Raw genomic sequence first — 17,263 nt, 5'->3', positions numbered from 1 at the left:
GACATTGCTATGTTAACTTATCAGCCTGAAACACAATCACCAGAAGCAAAGCTACCAATTGACTATAAACCATTAATGATGTCACCTGATGTTGAATCAAATTTGGATGTTGGTTTTGATATTGATGAAATCCAAAAATTGATGCAATACGATCTTGCACCTCCGAGTTCTGTTCTCCAAGCTTCTATGCAAGGAGATATTGACATCAATGATTACGATGCTTATATTGGCAAAATGTTGAAAAAACTTGGAACAAAGAAGGGTCCTTTATCCAAGGGCCAAGGAAAGACCAAGAATAAAGACAAAATTGATAAAATAGATGAAGATATAAAATTATTGCAAAAATACAGAGGGCGCATTAAAATAATCCCAGAAGGAATGAAAACCATCAAAAAAGGTTCTGGTTATACTCAACCAAAGAAGAAATCCAGCAAAAAATTCAAGAAATTGGGCTCTGGTGTTGTTTATTTCAATGATGCTAATGATTTGATTGACAGAATGGAATTGCTTGGTGGATCCATTTTGGCTGGCAATAATGGAGTCAAAGAGGAATTTTCACAAATAGCCCATAAATTGAATCAACTTGGCTTGATAAACAACAAACAACTCATTGATTTATTGCAACAATATATAATTAGCTAGGTCGCGTAATCAGTTACATAATTAATTATATAACTGAAGTATATATATGCAAGAAAGGGCGATACATATTTCATCTGTTAACCGTCAAAAAATAGGTCGAAGTCGGCCTGAAGACTTTATTATCAAATTTGATCCCCCATTGAAGCTTGACACAACAATGAGACATGAGCTAGCTGTTGATCGAGTGTCAATGACATACTCGTGGCATAATGTCAATGCAGGATACAACAATAATACAATAAAATACAGCCCAGATAATGGTACAAAATGGGAAACAATCACATTTGTTGATGGAATGTATTCATATGATGATCTTGATGATTATATCACTCAATCAATAATTCAAAATGGAGATAAACCATCTTCCAGCAAGGGCATCAATCTATATTTTGTGCTTTCATCATATAGAGTTGTCATTGAGCTGGACAACCAATGGCAGCTTGATATTAGAAACTCTAATTTTGGGGCGCTTATTGGATTTGAACCAAAGTTAATTAACCAAACTGAACATGGGACAAAATTGCCAAATATTACCAATGATATTGACGTTTTGGACATTAATTGTGATATAATAACTGATAGCCTCAGTGATGGACGATTCACAAATACACTGATAATGATACCCACTGACAATTTAACAAGGAGTTATCCCTTTACTTTTGAGCCAAAAAGAGCATTATACAGCCCAGTTTCCAAATCAATTATTTCAGAAATGGGGATAACAGTGACTGACGCTTTGGGTCGGCCAATTGACTTGAATGGCATTGACTGGTTCATGAGCTTGATTCTCAGGTCTAGTTTAATATAATATATCAATATATGGTACGACAAAGTGAATTTAAGCCACGTTTTGACCCAGAATTGGGTCGTTATGCGATGAAACATATCCATGGTGAAGGAATTATGGATGTTTTCAGATCAGTTGGATCAAAACTTTTCGGAAAAACAGCAAAAGAATTAGCTAAAAAAGGAGCCAAAACTGCAGCTGAAAAAGCAGTCACCAAAACTGGTGAGTTTGCTGGTAATAAAGCAGGTGATAAAATAATTCAATTATTGAGCAAAAAACAACCTTCCAAAACAAAATCAGTGACAATGAGCCAACCAAAAATGGTGCAGCCACTGACTGATTTTCAAATAGCTGAGAGAGTTAATAGGATGATATCTGGTGGAAAACTCAAAAGAAGGAGGAAATGAAAATAATGTAACATATCTGTATAAATGAAATCATTCAGAAATCCAAAATACCTTGAGAGATATGAAGATGTCTTCTTCCAATTGGAGACACCATTGAATACTGGTAATCCAGGAAATAATAGGTCACAAAAGAAAGATGGTTATCGTTTTGTTGTTGACAACACAGGAGAAGTTACACCATTTGATTGGTATAATGCAAGAATATCAGTTGGTTTTAAAGTCCAAACAATGCAGAATGCAAATATAGCAGCTGAAGACCATAATGGTATTGTTAATGGTTCACACAGTCTTATACATGATTTCGATGTAAGATTGAATGGTAAAATGGTATATGATTGTAATGATGCAAATCATTGTGTAAATATCAAGAATCTATTGGAATATAGTCCAGGATATGCTCAATCGACAGCAACAAATGAGTTTTTCTATCTGGATACAAACCGACACGCTGAAGAACGATCGGCTGAAGATATAACTACAATAAAGGATTTGCTGTAAGAAAAGCACTTTTGGGTCTATCAGTTGTTGTCAATACAGAAATACCATTGAATCGATACTCATTCTTTGAAGCATTGATGGATGAGTTATTGCCATCAACAAGATTGGAATTAAATTTGCAGATTGAATCTGATACTATTCTAATATGGCAAGCTGGGGCTGATTGTCGTGTAATTATTACCAGAATGGAGCTTATTGTGCCACGAATCACTTTCAATTCAGAAGGACAATCACTGTATATGAGTCAGTTTTTGAAGCCACATAAATGGGTTTATTTGCGAGAAAATATTGAGAGAAGTAATTCTTCAACACAAAGAAGTGGTAATTTTCAGATAACAAGTGGGATTTCAAAGCCAAGGCATGTATTTGTTTTCATTATCAATGATGCAAATCTTGCTGCACAAACAGTAAATCCATTTTTGTACAATACATTTAGTGTATCAACAGATCCCAGAACATTGCTAAATTGTCATTTATCTGTGGCTAATGGCAATGAATATCCTGATGTACATTACACTCCAGAGGCTGATTTGACTCGAGTTTACAGAGATGTCCTCAAATATGTGCATGCAAATAATGAATACAGTCAGGGGACTTTGTTGAATATCAATAACTTCAAAACACTATTTCCATTCTTGTATTTCGATTTAACAAAACAAAAAATGGATATCAAAGATGGTACCACAAAGCTGACATTCCACTATGAATTATCTGGCACAACTGCAACTGCATATTCAGTTTATGCATTGACATTATACGAGCAAGACGCGGAGCTCATTCAAAAAGATGGCAAACTATTGTTTCGATAATTAATGTAACGTTAGTTATATAAAAGATATGACAACTTATCATTCACATGGAGTAAAACTATCAATTGGGCAAAAAGATAAACTTGCTCGGGCTTTGAAAAACAATTCAGCAATAACAATAAGATTATCCAGTTCTGAATTAACTGGTCCGGATCAGCTGATGTTAACCAAAACACAAATAAATAGGCTGAAAAAGGCAATGCAAAACAAAACTGGAGAAGATATTAAAATAAGCAAAACACAGATACGAAAAGCTGTACAACAAGGAGGCAGTCTTTGGTCATCATTATTCAAAATTGGCACAAAATTACTACCAATGGCAACGAAAGCAGTTGGACCATTAGCTACTGGAGCACTTTCTGGGCTTGCAAATGTGGGTGTCAATAAAATATTTGGTGGTTTCCTCATTCCTCAAAATAAAATTGATCAATTAATAAAATACAAAGATTGGCTCACTGAAGCACAAAAGAAGCAAATTGTCAATGCAATACATACTGGTGGACAGATTGTAATTAAACCAACTAAGACACAATCAGGAGGTTTTTTGGGGACATTATTGGCTTCAATTGGCATCCCAGGTGGAAATCTTATTAAGATCTTAGTAAGATCTTATTAAGTTTCTTATCAAGATTCTTATTAAGAATCTTATTTAAGAATCTTACAAGAATCTTACAAGATCTTGTCACAAGATTCTTACAAGATCTTACAAGATTCTTACAAGATCTTGTAAGATCTTATAAGATTCTAACAAGATCTTAAAACATTCTTACTTAGATCTTACAAGATTTTATAAGATTCTTACCAAGATCTTACAAGATTTCATAAGATTCTTACCAAGATCTTATAAGATGTCATAAGATTCTTGCCAAGATCTTACAAGATTTCATAAGATTCTTACAAGACTTTATAAGATTCTTACCAAGATCTTACAAGATTTCATAAGATTCTTACCAAGATCTTACAAGATTCTTTCCAATATCTTACAAGATTTCGACAAGATCTCTTCAAATGTTTTTCTAAGATATTGTCAGAATCTTACCAATTAAAATTGTAGAAAGTCTTGGGAGATCCATTACCAGGATAAATTGAAGGGCCAAGATTTGATTTTGCTTTTCAAGCAAGCTGCAAAATAGGGAAAAACCTGACGTGTATACTTAAATTTTCTTTTGGATTGCCCTGACATTTCTGGCAATGACCTACACTGGTTCATTCAAAATTAAACTAGAATCATGTGTTCCTGAGAGTTTGATCACAGCTTGCTGACAATACAAAATCTATACGTACCTAGAAACTGACTTGAGGTGGATATGCTCATAGAACTTAGATTCAAAGGATGGGCCATTGCTAAACCATAACCAACAAGAAAAATCATGTGTGATAACCTTTTTATTGCTAAATCTTGGCTATTGTGAAATAAATTTATCACAACAATCTTCACAAGTTAACATGATGGAAACTTTCATTGACTACAATGCCATATACAGCTTTTTTACAAGGCATACAGTGTATATTCAAGTCCTTGTGATGCATGCTCACAAGATCAACAGCACTATAATTATTATTGTAATCCACAAGAGTGACAGAAACAAACCGTTACCAACAAATGTTCTCTAGACTAGGATAAAGTTCTACATGTAACTTTTTCTTCTATTTGCATCAATTAATGAAGCACTAATAATAATGTATTTGACTTAATTAATCTGGCAGCTTTAAAGCCTTTCTAAACAATCCAGAGAATTATTATTTGCCAGTATTATTTTCCCAAGAAAGAAGCAACCTTAAAAACACTTGTACATATGAATAAGAGCTTGGTTTCCACTGGTACAATAATGTTCTTTAGTGTTAAAAAATAAACATAAAACAAAAAACCCCAATAATTCCTTTTAGTTGCATGTTAAAAGCAAGAAAACATGAAAGCTTGAAATTATCCTGTATGGCCCCTGTGGAGAAAAAAAGAAATAATTAAAAACAAAAGAACGCTTATATCATTTTTTATGTTTTTTTCCTATTTTTTTTTTTTGCTAATTTCCTTGCTAAAAAAGCTACCAATTAGAATAATAATTAATAATTAACTAAGGTTAAGTGTATGCCTCCATTGGTCAAATCATCATGTATTGTTTGCCTCTGAGCAAATGCTGACAGCAGCCTTCTATTGGCGTCAAAATGTTGAAACACTGTTTGTTAGAAGTGTCTCCCTCCCTCCGCCTCCTAAGTAAAGTACAATGGAAGCAATGATGACCTGCACGCCAATTTGCCCAAACAACATTGACCCAGAGGAAATGGGAGCAGCGTTTCAACAACTATTGAGAGTTGTTATAGACTTTCTACTCAGGCGAGTAATTTATACTGTTTGCGAGCAGAGCCTTCCAACTTTTCAGCCAAAAGAATGGCACCAATATACGAGAGATACTCAGTGAAGCAACTAAAAACAATTATTTGTTTTACAAATGTAGGGGATGGAATGTAGCTGGATTAAGCCACAACCCACTGAAGAGCAGGATTACATCATCATTGTGTGAACCGCACGAGAATGCCACTTTTCAGTTTATTTTTGAGGATTTCTCTAAGCCAATTGCCCATTTACATTTCTTTTATGCTTACAAAACTCCAGAGTGTAGGCTGAACCATTTACAATGTGCTAAATATTACTATTCCTAATGCAGGTTTGACAAGTTCATAAAAGCCTAATTTATAAGAAAAAATGATTGCATTGATCAAAAGGATTGTTACTTAGTGTTCCCTTTATAATTTATTGCTTGCTGTTGTCAACTATGATATCAAGTACTGATCAAATACTGCCATTATGTAAGTTACAAAATTTTATTTAGTATTATTGTTCCTGAAGTCACAATTCACAACAAAATTAAATCAGTTAAAATAGATTCCAGCGGTCATAATTATAAGTGACTTTATTGAGCAGGATTTTGACTTGACTGTGAAGTTGCAGTCTTGAGTCTCAACCTTGACAACAAAATGGAGATGGGAGTTGAAAATCTACAGTAAAACAGAAAATTGTGCATTTTAAATCAGTTCTTCTAAGTGATCACAGTGACCACTAAGCTGCCATTAACTTTAATTTAGACAATGTTGCAGTGAGCTTCCCACCCATAACAATCTTGTTTTGTTAGTTCCTGATGTGAGTAAAATGAGTCATACACTCCAAGAAGATCATAAACTGATCTTCAAGCCAAATCAAGGTCGATCACTCAAGTCTTCAGCTTATTCCAACTCTGTCATGATATCAACCCGGCTACAAATTACTCCGTAAAAACGTTTGCAAAGGCTTCATATAAAAACTAAATAGCGAATGACCACCTCAACAATCTTCAAGAAGCAGCATGCATATGTAAATGTCTGTAATTCGCGTGGACGATCACACATTTTCAAGCAGTCTTTCACAAAATAATTGGTAACGAAACTTACCTCTTTCTAAAAAGTGGTTGTCCACAGTTTGCTGCTTGAAGCTATTATTTTTTTTAGCTTAACTGAGGCAAAATCCAGAGGAAATGTGTGCTGTATACTTGAATCCCGCCTAAAATCTAACATGAAACGGTCTTTTCTCCGCGCCTGCAGTGGCATACCTGCTGACCAAAATGGTGCCCAGTCTTCCCAGTCAGAATGAAATCTGATGGCTGATGGCAAGATGGCTGCCGGTGTTGCTGTGATTCCACGCTTTTCTCACGTTTTCTTGCTCATTTTAAAAGCTAGCATTGTGCATGAAAATCGTAGAAATTATGATTTAAAGCATTTTTGTTCTTTCTGGCATTAAATGGAGTTGAGATTCATAAATGCAGGTTTGTAAGTAATAATGTTTTCACAAATGAGTTTCAGTGTAGGACTGTGTATTTAGTTTTTTTTATGCAAATACAATCTGTAAACTGCAAACTGTAAGTCTTAACAGTGATATCTTTTAAGCCTTTTTTTTAGAAACACACATGTCTACATAGAGTTTATCAACTTAGAACACTGAAGAAAACAGAATTAAGATGTACAAGATGTCACAACCAACAACTAAATTTCAAAGAAAGAAAAGAGATTATCACAGTCAGTGTGAGAGTCTTGCTGGCATGTTTATTCTTAGATTCTGTCAAGATTCTTGTAAGATATTATGAGATCTTAATAAAAAATTGAACCAAAGAAGAAGTTTTTGTTTTTGTTTTACAAGATCTTTATAAGAACTGTTTTGAAAAGATCTTATTCTTTATTTTTCTAAGATCTTACAAAGATAATTGTAAGTTGGTAAGATCTTAATCAGAATGGTTGTAAGATCTTGGTACAAATTTCAACTAAGATCTTATTAAGAAAACATTAGGAAATAGGTAAGATCTTATCAAAATATGTTTATGATCTTATTTTAAATTTATAGTAAGATCTTAACAAGATTCTTGTAAGTTAATTCTTAAGATCTTAACAAGATTGCTAATAAGATCTTGTCACAAATTTTGATAAGATCTTAATAAGAAAATATTAAGAAATGGATAAGATCTTATTAAAAGCTGTTTAAGATCTTATTGATTGTTAGGTTGAGGATTTTATCAAGATTCTTACAAGTATCTTACAAGAATTTAGTAAGATCTTGTAAGATCTTATAAGATCTCAAAATGCTGAAGATTGTATAGTTTGTATTAAGATTTTATTAAGAAGTGTTGTAAGATCTTATTAAGATATGAAATCTTAACAAGATCTTATTAAGATCTTAGTGTTATTTTCATTCTTATAAGATTCTTACAAGATCTTGTAAGATCTTACAAGATCTTAATAAGATTTCCACCTGGGATTCCAATGGTTTTGAATGCATTAATGGGTAAAGGCTTGCAGGTGGATAGAAGTAGATCCAGAAGATCGGTCCCAGTTTTTGTTCCAAACACAACCAAAAAAGATGGTGGTTTGGTCCTACCACTTAATTATAGACCCCCTCCATTTTTCGGTACATGGGATCAGTATGGTAAAGGGAAAAAAAAAACCAAAAAAGGAAAAGGTCTGTTGTTAGGCAAAAACAGTCCATTCAAGGGGATTCCATTAATCGGAGACATTCTGTGAAATTCATAAATAAACCACTCAGTAACTTTGAACTCATTGACTGGGTCAAAAAACTCAAAATAAAACACTTCAGAGGCATTTACAGCAGAGATAATCTACCACAAAAGATGAAAAAAGATGAAGTTGGTATCATTAACCTGGATTCACAGATTGGACCAGGTACACATTGGGTTGCGTATCGAAACGGAGACAAATATGTAGAATATTTTGATAGTTTTGGGTTAATTATGCCAAAAGAAATTATGCAATTCATGTCAACAAGTGGCAAACGATTAATGTATTCAGGTGATGAAATCCAGGAAAGAGATTCAGTATTGTGTGGCTATTGGTGTTTGTATTATTTATTTGAGAGACAAAAGGGTACAAGTATATTGAAAACAATCCACAATGCACATTTTGACATGAACAATCAAAGTGTCAATCATAATTTTATAATCCAATATTTTAAAAAATTATCTAATTAGTTTGTATAATGGTTGATATAAGATATTGTGAAGAGTGTGATGAATACACAGAATTTTCAGGAAAATTATGTTTATGGTGTACATTGGTAACAGATTCTGAGTCTGACTCTGATGATAATTAATCTAATATAGTGATATAAAATGGTGAAATCATATTGTGTTAAACAGAGAAAAGAAACAGAATGTGTTCAGCCTTCAGGTTACAAGCAAGCCAAAAATGGTCGGCTTATGTTCTTCTGTACATGTGCTGAATGTGGGATAACTAAAACCAAATTTGTTAAAAAACAGGGAAACTAAATAGCCCCTCTGAAGGGGGGGGCATAATGGATACTTTAGCATCAACTGGTGCTGATATGTTAATTCAACATGCAATACCATGGATGGGAAAGAAAGCTGTTGAAATGGGACGTTATTATGGGTCTGAAGCATTAAGAAACCCCAAATTGCAGAAAAAAGCTATTGATTATGCTATCTCTAAAGCAACACCTTTTGTTCAAAAGACTGGATCAGAGATGTTTGATAAATTATCAACCAAAGTAAGGCCAAAAAGAAGGTACAAAACTGACCGAAAAGAACTTGATGGTGGTAATTTAGATACAATTTTAGAACAATTTGGCACACCAGGTAAGGTTGCGTCGAAGTCAATGGATGTTGTTGGAACATTAATTCCATCAACAAATGAAGTCTTTGATAGATACAAATCTGGAGACATTGCCAAAAGTGCATTTAGCACAGATACTGGTATATTGTCGAGTCAATTTTGGTCTGGCAAGGCTGGAAAAAAGACATTTGAAAAATACAAAAATTATCCATGTGAAAGCATGGTAAAAATTGGGAGCAAATTTCACAACACACCGAAATGCTCAAGCTATGATTCAATTGGTTGGCACCCACCAAATTGGGGTGAATATGAAAAGGGAATCAAAGGTCGTCCCAAAAGCGGTGGTTCAATTGATATACACAAAATGATTGGTAAGCTCCCAAAACCCAAAGCTGGATGGGTATTACCTGGACACAAATACACTGGTCCATACAATGATTTGGAAAATCAAGTCAAATATAACCCCAAAACAGGGCAAATACTGGAAATATACGATAAACCAACAGGCAAAACAGATGCAATAGCCATGCAACATGATGTTGATTATTCAGTTTGCAAAGATGATAAAAAATGTAAATTAAAAGCTGACAAAAAGATGGTAAAGTCATTGGATGCTGTTCCATATTCCGAACGACAATGGGGACATTGGTTGGCAAGAAATACAATAAATACAAAACAGAAACTGGGTCTTGGGGTTCCAAAAAACGTCAAAAGCCGTCGGGTAAAGAGGAAAACTGGCAAGAAGAATTAGCTAATGAGCTGCATAAACCCATAAGACGTAACTTTACTCGGCGGCGTGTTATTGTAAATAATATTGATGAAATATGGGCTGCTGATCTTGTTGAAATGCAACAATTCAGTAAATGGAATAAAGGTAATAGGTATCTTCTCACGACTATAGATGTTTTTAGTAAATACGGCTGGATTGTTCCATTAAAAGATAAAAAAGGTGAGACCATAACGAAAGCATTTCAAAGCATATTCAAAGAGGGTCGAAAACCAAAGTATCTGTGGACTGATAAAGGCTCAGAGTTCTACAACAAACATTTCAAAGACTTGCTCAATAAACATAACATTAAACTGTATTCGACTGAAAATGAAGAAAAGTCCTCAGTGGTGGAAAGGTGGAACCGAACGATTAAAAATAAAATGTGGAAACGATTCACTGCTCAAGGCAATACAATGTATCTGGATATTTTGCCTAAAATATTGAAGCAGTATAATAACACTAAACACAGTTCAATAAAAATGACACCGACAGAAGCATCTAAGAAAAAGAATGTAGGAACTGTTTACTTCAATCTATTTGGCAATTTGAAACCAGTATCAAACAAGCCAAAATTCCGAATTGGTGACAAGGTTCGAATATCAAAGTACAAAAGAAAAGTGTTCGATCGGGGTTATACACCCAATTTCACAGAAGAGGTCTTCATTATCGATAAAATACAATACACGAATCCGATCACATATAAACTGAGAGATCTCAATAATGAAGAAATTAAAGGGAGTTTTTATGAACCAGAATTATTGAAAGTTAATCAGGAGATATTCAGAATCGATAAAGTTATCAGGAGAGATTACAAGAAGAAACAAGCTTTGGTAAAGTGGAAAGGATACAATGATACTTTTAATTCTTGGATCCCAATCAAGGATTTGGTCGATGTGTAAAATCATTTCACGGTTTCACGAGTATTCGATAGCGAGTCGATTCAATAAAAAAAATCTATTGTTGTGTGCAAGATAAATGATATTCTTACCTCAAAAAGCGTCTACAAACATCAGAACGATGAAAGTGGAGAAATAAATGTTCAAAAATCCCAAAACAGGAGCCATAAACATTAAAATACAACCTCTTAGCAAAATGGCAACAAAATGGCCGACACGTGTGTTAAACAAACTAGTGTCCAGTCCGCTTTGGGTTGTGTGCATGAAAGCGCATGCGTGTTAATCCAAATCAAGCAATATTACGCAATATACAGAAAAATAGCACCACAAGTGTAAAAATTTCAGAACTGAGTGTAATATATAGGTAATCGGGCCATTATTATATTAGTTCACAAACTTTGGTGAAGCTTTAGGGTGGTGTCAGCTGGCCCCTGACTGAAACCTGTTTAACGGCTTGTGCAGATGGTGAATTACTGAGTAGTGTGGGATGTCTTCCAGTAGACGGTACCTCCAGGGTGAGCCCGCTCAGGCCCTACTGGTTTACAGCGGGGTGCTCAGAGTTCTTTCCCGAACTCAACCTCCCTCTGTCCCAGAGGTAAACTGGGAAGAGACAGCCGCCTTGTCAGCGGCGGGAAAAAGACCTGGCTGGGGCCAGGCAAGTAAACAGCCAACCGAGCACCCCACGTTCAGGGTTTTGTCCATTTTCGTGACAAGTCACACAACGTCACGCGTGACAGTAACGGCATCCAGTCACACAACAACCATAATGATTATTTTTTTATCCAAATTGGTGTTCAAAAATATTGTATTCATCATTCAAATCAGCGATTGATGAGTTGGTTGGATTTAATCGATGATTGTTTGTGAGTTTGGTGTCATTTATGAAAAACCTAAATTTAGGTTTTTAGGTTTTAGGTCAAAAGCTAAATTTAGGTTTTTAGGTTTTAGGTCAAAAGCTAAATTTAGGTTTTTAGGTTTTAGGTCAAAAGCTAAATTTAGGTTTTTAGGTTTTTAGGTTTTTGAGTTTAGGTTTTTGAAAACCGAGGATTTAGGTTTTTAGGTTTAGGGCTGAATTCAAAGGCTGTGTTAGTTAATTTATGCAAGAATTGGATTTATAAGGATTTGTATGGGGTTGGGTAAAATATTGGATTTATAAGGATTTGTATGGGATTTTTTATCATTTTTTGAAACGTGGGTTGAAACCCTCATATATCTAACTACTTGGAATGACAGATGAATGGCCCGGTACCATTCTTTCCGTTCCTGTGTTATACAAACACCCAGCTTAAACATGCCATTTGATCCACGAGCAACACCGCTATTGCTTCAAAATGTTAACGGGGCAATGAAAAAACCTTAATTCTACGCGCTACATTTCCTTTCATTGTGATTTCAGTTGCTAGAAAAGTCACGCCCATTCGTTAAGGCACGTCGGACGACATAAGAAAATTAACGTGAATGCCGTTATCAGTGTGATAACACAATTAGTGGAATCCTTTTCGGTCAATCCTAAGTTAAATAAGCTTGTTTTCCATCTTACCAGAAGCCGTAGTTTTTCCATGTTGACCTCTTTCTTCCATTTTGTCTCGTAGATCAGTTTCAGTAATTCCTCGTAATTGGTTGCCGCCTACGGAAGGTCCAACAAAAACATTTCAGTTATTGCATTTACAAGCACAAGGATGTGTTGCTAGTTTTTCGAGAATATGTCAATGATACCCCATCCACACTAATACATAAATAACAAGAAAATGCTGTTAACACCATTAAACCACAGACCAGCTCTGCTTTCACAATTCTCCTTTTTGGCGAACGTTTTTGAAAGCCCTTGCTTCATAAAACAAAATGAAATAAAGAAGTAGGGAAAAAGATGTCTGATCCCATCATTTTATAATGGAGCGCAAACTACATAAATGAAGGAAAAAGCCGAGTATGCTTGAATTTCTCACGGTGCCAACTTTTATTACTGCGCATACGTTCTGCGCATCTCGAGATACTCGGGTCTCCTATGGGTGTTGCCTACTAATACAGGAATATTTTTGCGCGGTTTAAAACTGCTATGCGAAGAAAGCAGAACACATCAAGAGCTCTCGGTATTTGAAAAGAAAATTGGGGATAGCCATGCATTTTTCAGAGATAACAAAGCGTCAATTTGATAAAAAAATGCCATACATTGGCTTGTATTTTAGCACTTTTTAGAATTATAGTATCTTAATTATCTCTAAAAAATGCGCGGTTACCCCCAATTTTCTTTTTGGATTTCATTAGCCCTTGCAAAGGTCTGCTTTTCTCGCATAGGCACCATTTCGAATTTTCCTAGAAATTAACTAAAATTATAAATGCAGATCACTTAAATAACGTTTTAAAGTTTAATTTGGTCGCTTAATATCGAAATACTTTACACTGTCAATTTTACATACGTTAAAAAGGAAATGAAAGAGAAAAATAAAAGAAAAAAAAATGAAAATAGGGCCAAAAAATACAAAAACTAATGAACCGACGGGTTGTTAAAATATGTGAATAATGTTTGAATTTTCCTCTCCAATTTTTTGACTATAATTAAATCGACAGAAAGGCAAACAGTTGTATACAGCGTAACCAATGGTTACCTAATTTGTCAGCGCTTTCTACAATGTAGGTTAATTATACTGAGCTAAGCTTGAAGCTCTAAAAATGGTAATCATAATAGCTTACCTTGTACCAAGATTTTTGCCTTTCTGACAAAAGTGCTGAAACAAAAGCTTTTTGAGCGGCCATGCTGTTTACCAGTTATCGAAGCTCTTTAGTGAAGATTTTTGTTATCAGGTGATTAGCTACTTTGAGCTGACAGGTCGTTGGTGAGAATTTTTTGTCTCTCTATATTCAATAAACAGATTGTTATCGTTCCCATATTGTCCGCGCTATCTTTATCTAAAAAAAACCGACTGAAGCCTTCGAATAGACAGAGAAGCGAGCGAACAGTTCTACGCTTGTTTGGCGGATGGAAGTTATCCTCGAAAACAGCTTACGTGTATATTCATAAGGCAGCTGATTTCATATGGCGCGGAATAGCCTATTTTATTATGAATTTAACCGCTTGATTTGCATAAACACAACAGAAACATCAAGTTGAATTTTTATGTTTTGATGGTTTGAATGATGTTTTCTGACGTGGATATATTTAATTTCCAACAAGTTTCTGACGTCGAACGAAAATAAAATAGAATTTATAATTCAGAGTCCAGTTTCTAAGCAAACTGTGTTTTGTTTTTCCATATTTAAAAGAAGGGTTTTCGTTTCACTTCAGTTAAACGCTTTTTTTCATTTTCTTTAGAAATCTTTTTTTTTCGTTTATTTTGTAGTACAACAAATTTTCAATCCGTAGCGTGTTAATGTTTTAATCGAGTTTGTTTGAAAGGAAGATTTTTTGGCATAAAACTATTAATGAAGTTGTCTATCTGACGTATACTTGTTTAAATTAAAACGTCCCACTCGTCTGTTATTTAGTATTCTGGAATAATAATAATAATAATAATAATAATAATAATAATAATAATAATAATAATAATAATAATAATAATAATAATAATAATAATAATAATAATTCTAGTCATTTGCAGTCCATGACTGAATTCCTGACCGATAACACCGATAACGATTCAAGGATTAATATAATTATTCATGGTTACAAAGTTCTTGAATCTTTCAGTCCTGATTGGCATTGGATACTTGGTTTTACCTGACCTCAGGTTGTACCGGCCAGTGGATTGTACGACATTTTGGTGTGTAAGATCGTAAATGATCCCAGCAGGGATCTATTCTTCAATATCATAAGTTTTGGTTTTGTGTCACGATACAGTTGCACAGACCGAGAAGAGAGGGAAGTCATGTTCTTTTTCTATGATAAATTATTCATCCGCTAGAGGTCTAGTTTAATATCCGTAATCGTACAAACCTAATTCAACCGTTCACAATGGTTTCATCGCAGGTGGAAAGCCTGTTTTGCATGTGAGTGAGGCTATACTTGTGCAGACCCTTTAGTGGACTAATTATATTACTTAAAACAGTGCATGCGTGTAAACCAGTACTTTTTCTTTCTCGTTAGAGTTAAAGTTTCTAGATAGTATATTTAGGATAGTATTCGAAAATCTTTACATTGTAATCTGGACACTTATAATGACAACAATAATACGACTGATGTCAAAGCACACATTTTTATTTTGCACTCATTTCTTCTGCTATTTCTTGGCCGTTAAGAGCTCATTAACCCCTAGCATTAAGCTACACAATCGTATATAATGCACCCTAATTCAGTTTCAAATTCTCAACTGCACTTTGCTTGAAACTACATTTTAACTATACTTGTACAGGTATGTACATGCTATTACATTACATCTGGTTTAAAGTCTACACTGGACTATGCTTACATACATTTCTTATATTGAATGCTTTGTCGATAACGTCCAATGGCAAATTGATTTACGTTGCCAGCGGCTAACTATCAGCCAAATGGGTGGGCCACTTCAGACTTCAGTCATGGGGGGGGGGGGGGGGGGGGGGGGGGTGGGTAATTACCACTGAGACATTCAGGTCAGAATAGCAACTCACAGCTGAAAATTTTAAGCATACTCTTGTTTTCTCTACTCTAGATTAATTATCTGACACAACCTGTTTCTTTGTGCTTAGAAAAAAAAATCAGCATTCTGGTCAGTTTCATAGACTGAAATGAAGGAGCATACTTACAGCCTATCACCAAAGGAACTTATAACTCGAGTTAATTGACTGCTATGACCATATAACACTTAGTACATGGCAACAATAATTTGCACATGCAGCTACTCTTCAGACTGACTTGGATTGTTTGAACTCTAGCAAGCCAAATGTTAATGAGTTCTGAACATGTCTCTTAATTGATAAAGTTTCTATTCACAGAATGATTGCAGACAACTCAGTTTGTTACTTTGGGTAGCTAGTAAAGTAGCTAGTAAAGACACGAGAAAAGAACCTCAGGAAATTGTCCTACGCTCGACCCATTGAATTGTGTATAATCGGTAAATTCAAAGGTTACCTTCTCACAGACAACCTGCTTCTTGCCTGATACACCATAGAAAGATCTGGGCCCACGTATAAACGCTTGCAAAACACACGGTGAATTAGGAGAGAGCTGAACACATTGTTCGAAAATAATATCAAAGCCGTAATACCCATCTACTACTCCATCTTCTGTTTGAAATTGGTTTGCCACCACAGTTTTACCACCGATAGTTAGTTTTACAAAATATTTCTCTCTTAGAAAGCCAAATAGACGGACCCCTCTTACCAATACAGGGACATTGACTGTGAAGCAGATCTTATCAGGAAAATCACGATTGTAATGCCAGAAACAACTTGACCCTGAGAATCTTTTACAACGCTGGATATTTCTACTGCCTCTTGGAACAAACGAAAACCGCCCAGGATTTCTACGCAAATTGAAATACATGAACAATTGAACGATATCCTTTGCTTTCAGTAGTCCGCTGTCAGGGACGCATTTTGCGAATTCTTCCTGCGACATCAAAGGGAAACGTATGAGTCCCACATTCCTGTCACCTACAAGCGACCTTTTTTCTTTTCCACTGTTTTCCACTCCTCGCTTTCTGCAAATTTCTTCGGCCCAGCAGTTAATGGCTTCGAAAAGTTTAATTTCGCTTACATTTAGTGAATCCCTTCTTAACAGAGAAGATAAAAGTTCTTCATTCTCAAGCAGCGAAGAGGAAGCGGCCTGCAAAAACTCTTCCGTATTTGAATCAACAATTTTCCAGCATACATTAGCCAAGTGATCTTCCTCAAGTTTTCCTAAATAAGGTAATACATCCAGAACATTTTGAGCGTTTATATTTACTTCCAGGAAACTCCTGCACTTGGCTGTTAGTGAAGGAATCATGTATTTCTTTGCTAAGTACAGTACTTGCATCACGCAATTTCCGGTTAACTTGATTTCGTCACAGTAAATGTATCGCAAGAACTCCAGAAAACCTTCCAAGTCGCAGTCTGGGAGGTCAATGAATTCTGCTGTTTCTGGCATTTGCCCATAGAACATCGTAAAGAATACAGGGCTGCTGACAGCTAGAATAAACTTATGACAAGGAACTTTACGTTTGGGTTGATCACTGCCCACTTTGTCTGCCACAAGAAAATTGACATCGGCCATCAGGACATTGTTGTACAAATGCTTCATTCGTTCACCGATAGTTGTCTTGGTAAGCTGCCATTGGTAAATTTCCACAGTATTTAGGTTAGAGGCATCCATTTCAACAGCCATTTCCCGACCAGTAACAGTGATCGAAGCTTGGAAACCGAAAATCAGAGCCCCGAACGAGAGGCCCTGGAAC

The 17,263-nt window shown here is 35.2% G+C and overlaps 2 protein-coding genes and 1 long non-coding RNA gene across 4 annotated transcripts in view; all 3 read right to left on the bottom strand.

The window, feature by feature from the left end:
- LOC146464282 (uncharacterized) overlaps positions 1-13,952 on the bottom strand; it is a 33,038-nt gene extending 19,086 nt beyond the window's left edge. The window contains exons 1-2 of one of the 2 annotated variants that reach the window (XM_085130011.1): positions 13,605-13,952; positions 12,454-12,540 (exon numbers count right to left, since the gene is read on the bottom strand). In XM_085130011.1, the coding sequence (XP_084986137.1) occupies positions 12,454-12,540; positions 13,605-13,667 (150 nt within the window). In that variant the 5' untranslated portion in view covers positions 13,668-13,952. The remainder of the gene's footprint in view (positions 1-12,453; positions 12,541-13,604) is intronic. The other variant, XM_085130010.1, reaches the window with a different exon arrangement.
- On the bottom strand, positions 4,516-6,683 carry LOC146464283 (uncharacterized). Its single transcript, XR_014868546.1, has 2 exons — positions 6,567-6,683; positions 4,516-5,083 (listed from the first exon to the last, which is right to left on the bottom strand). It is a non-coding gene; the product is annotated as an uncharacterized LOC146464283 (long non-coding RNA).
- Positions 13,953-15,089: 1,137 nt separating the features above from the next.
- Positions 15,090-17,227, bottom strand: LOC146464281 (BTB/POZ domain-containing protein 6-like). The gene has a single exon (XM_085130004.1). The coding sequence runs from the start codon at positions 17,191-17,193 to the stop codon at positions 15,871-15,873; it is 1,323 nt and encodes a 440-aa protein (XP_084986130.1). The 5' UTR covers positions 17,194-17,227; the 3' UTR covers positions 15,090-15,870.
- Positions 17,228-17,263: the final 36 nt, after the last annotated feature.

This window comes from Pavona decussata, unplaced genomic scaffold (assembly GCF_977016875.1).
Source record: "Pavona decussata unplaced genomic scaffold, jaPavDecu1.1 SCAFFOLD_166, whole genome shotgun sequence".
NCBI lineage: Eukaryota > Metazoa > Cnidaria > Anthozoa > Scleractinia > Agariciidae > Pavona > Pavona decussata.
Note: the sequence above shows the minus strand (reverse complement) of the source record. Positions and strands in the feature narration are given on the sequence as shown.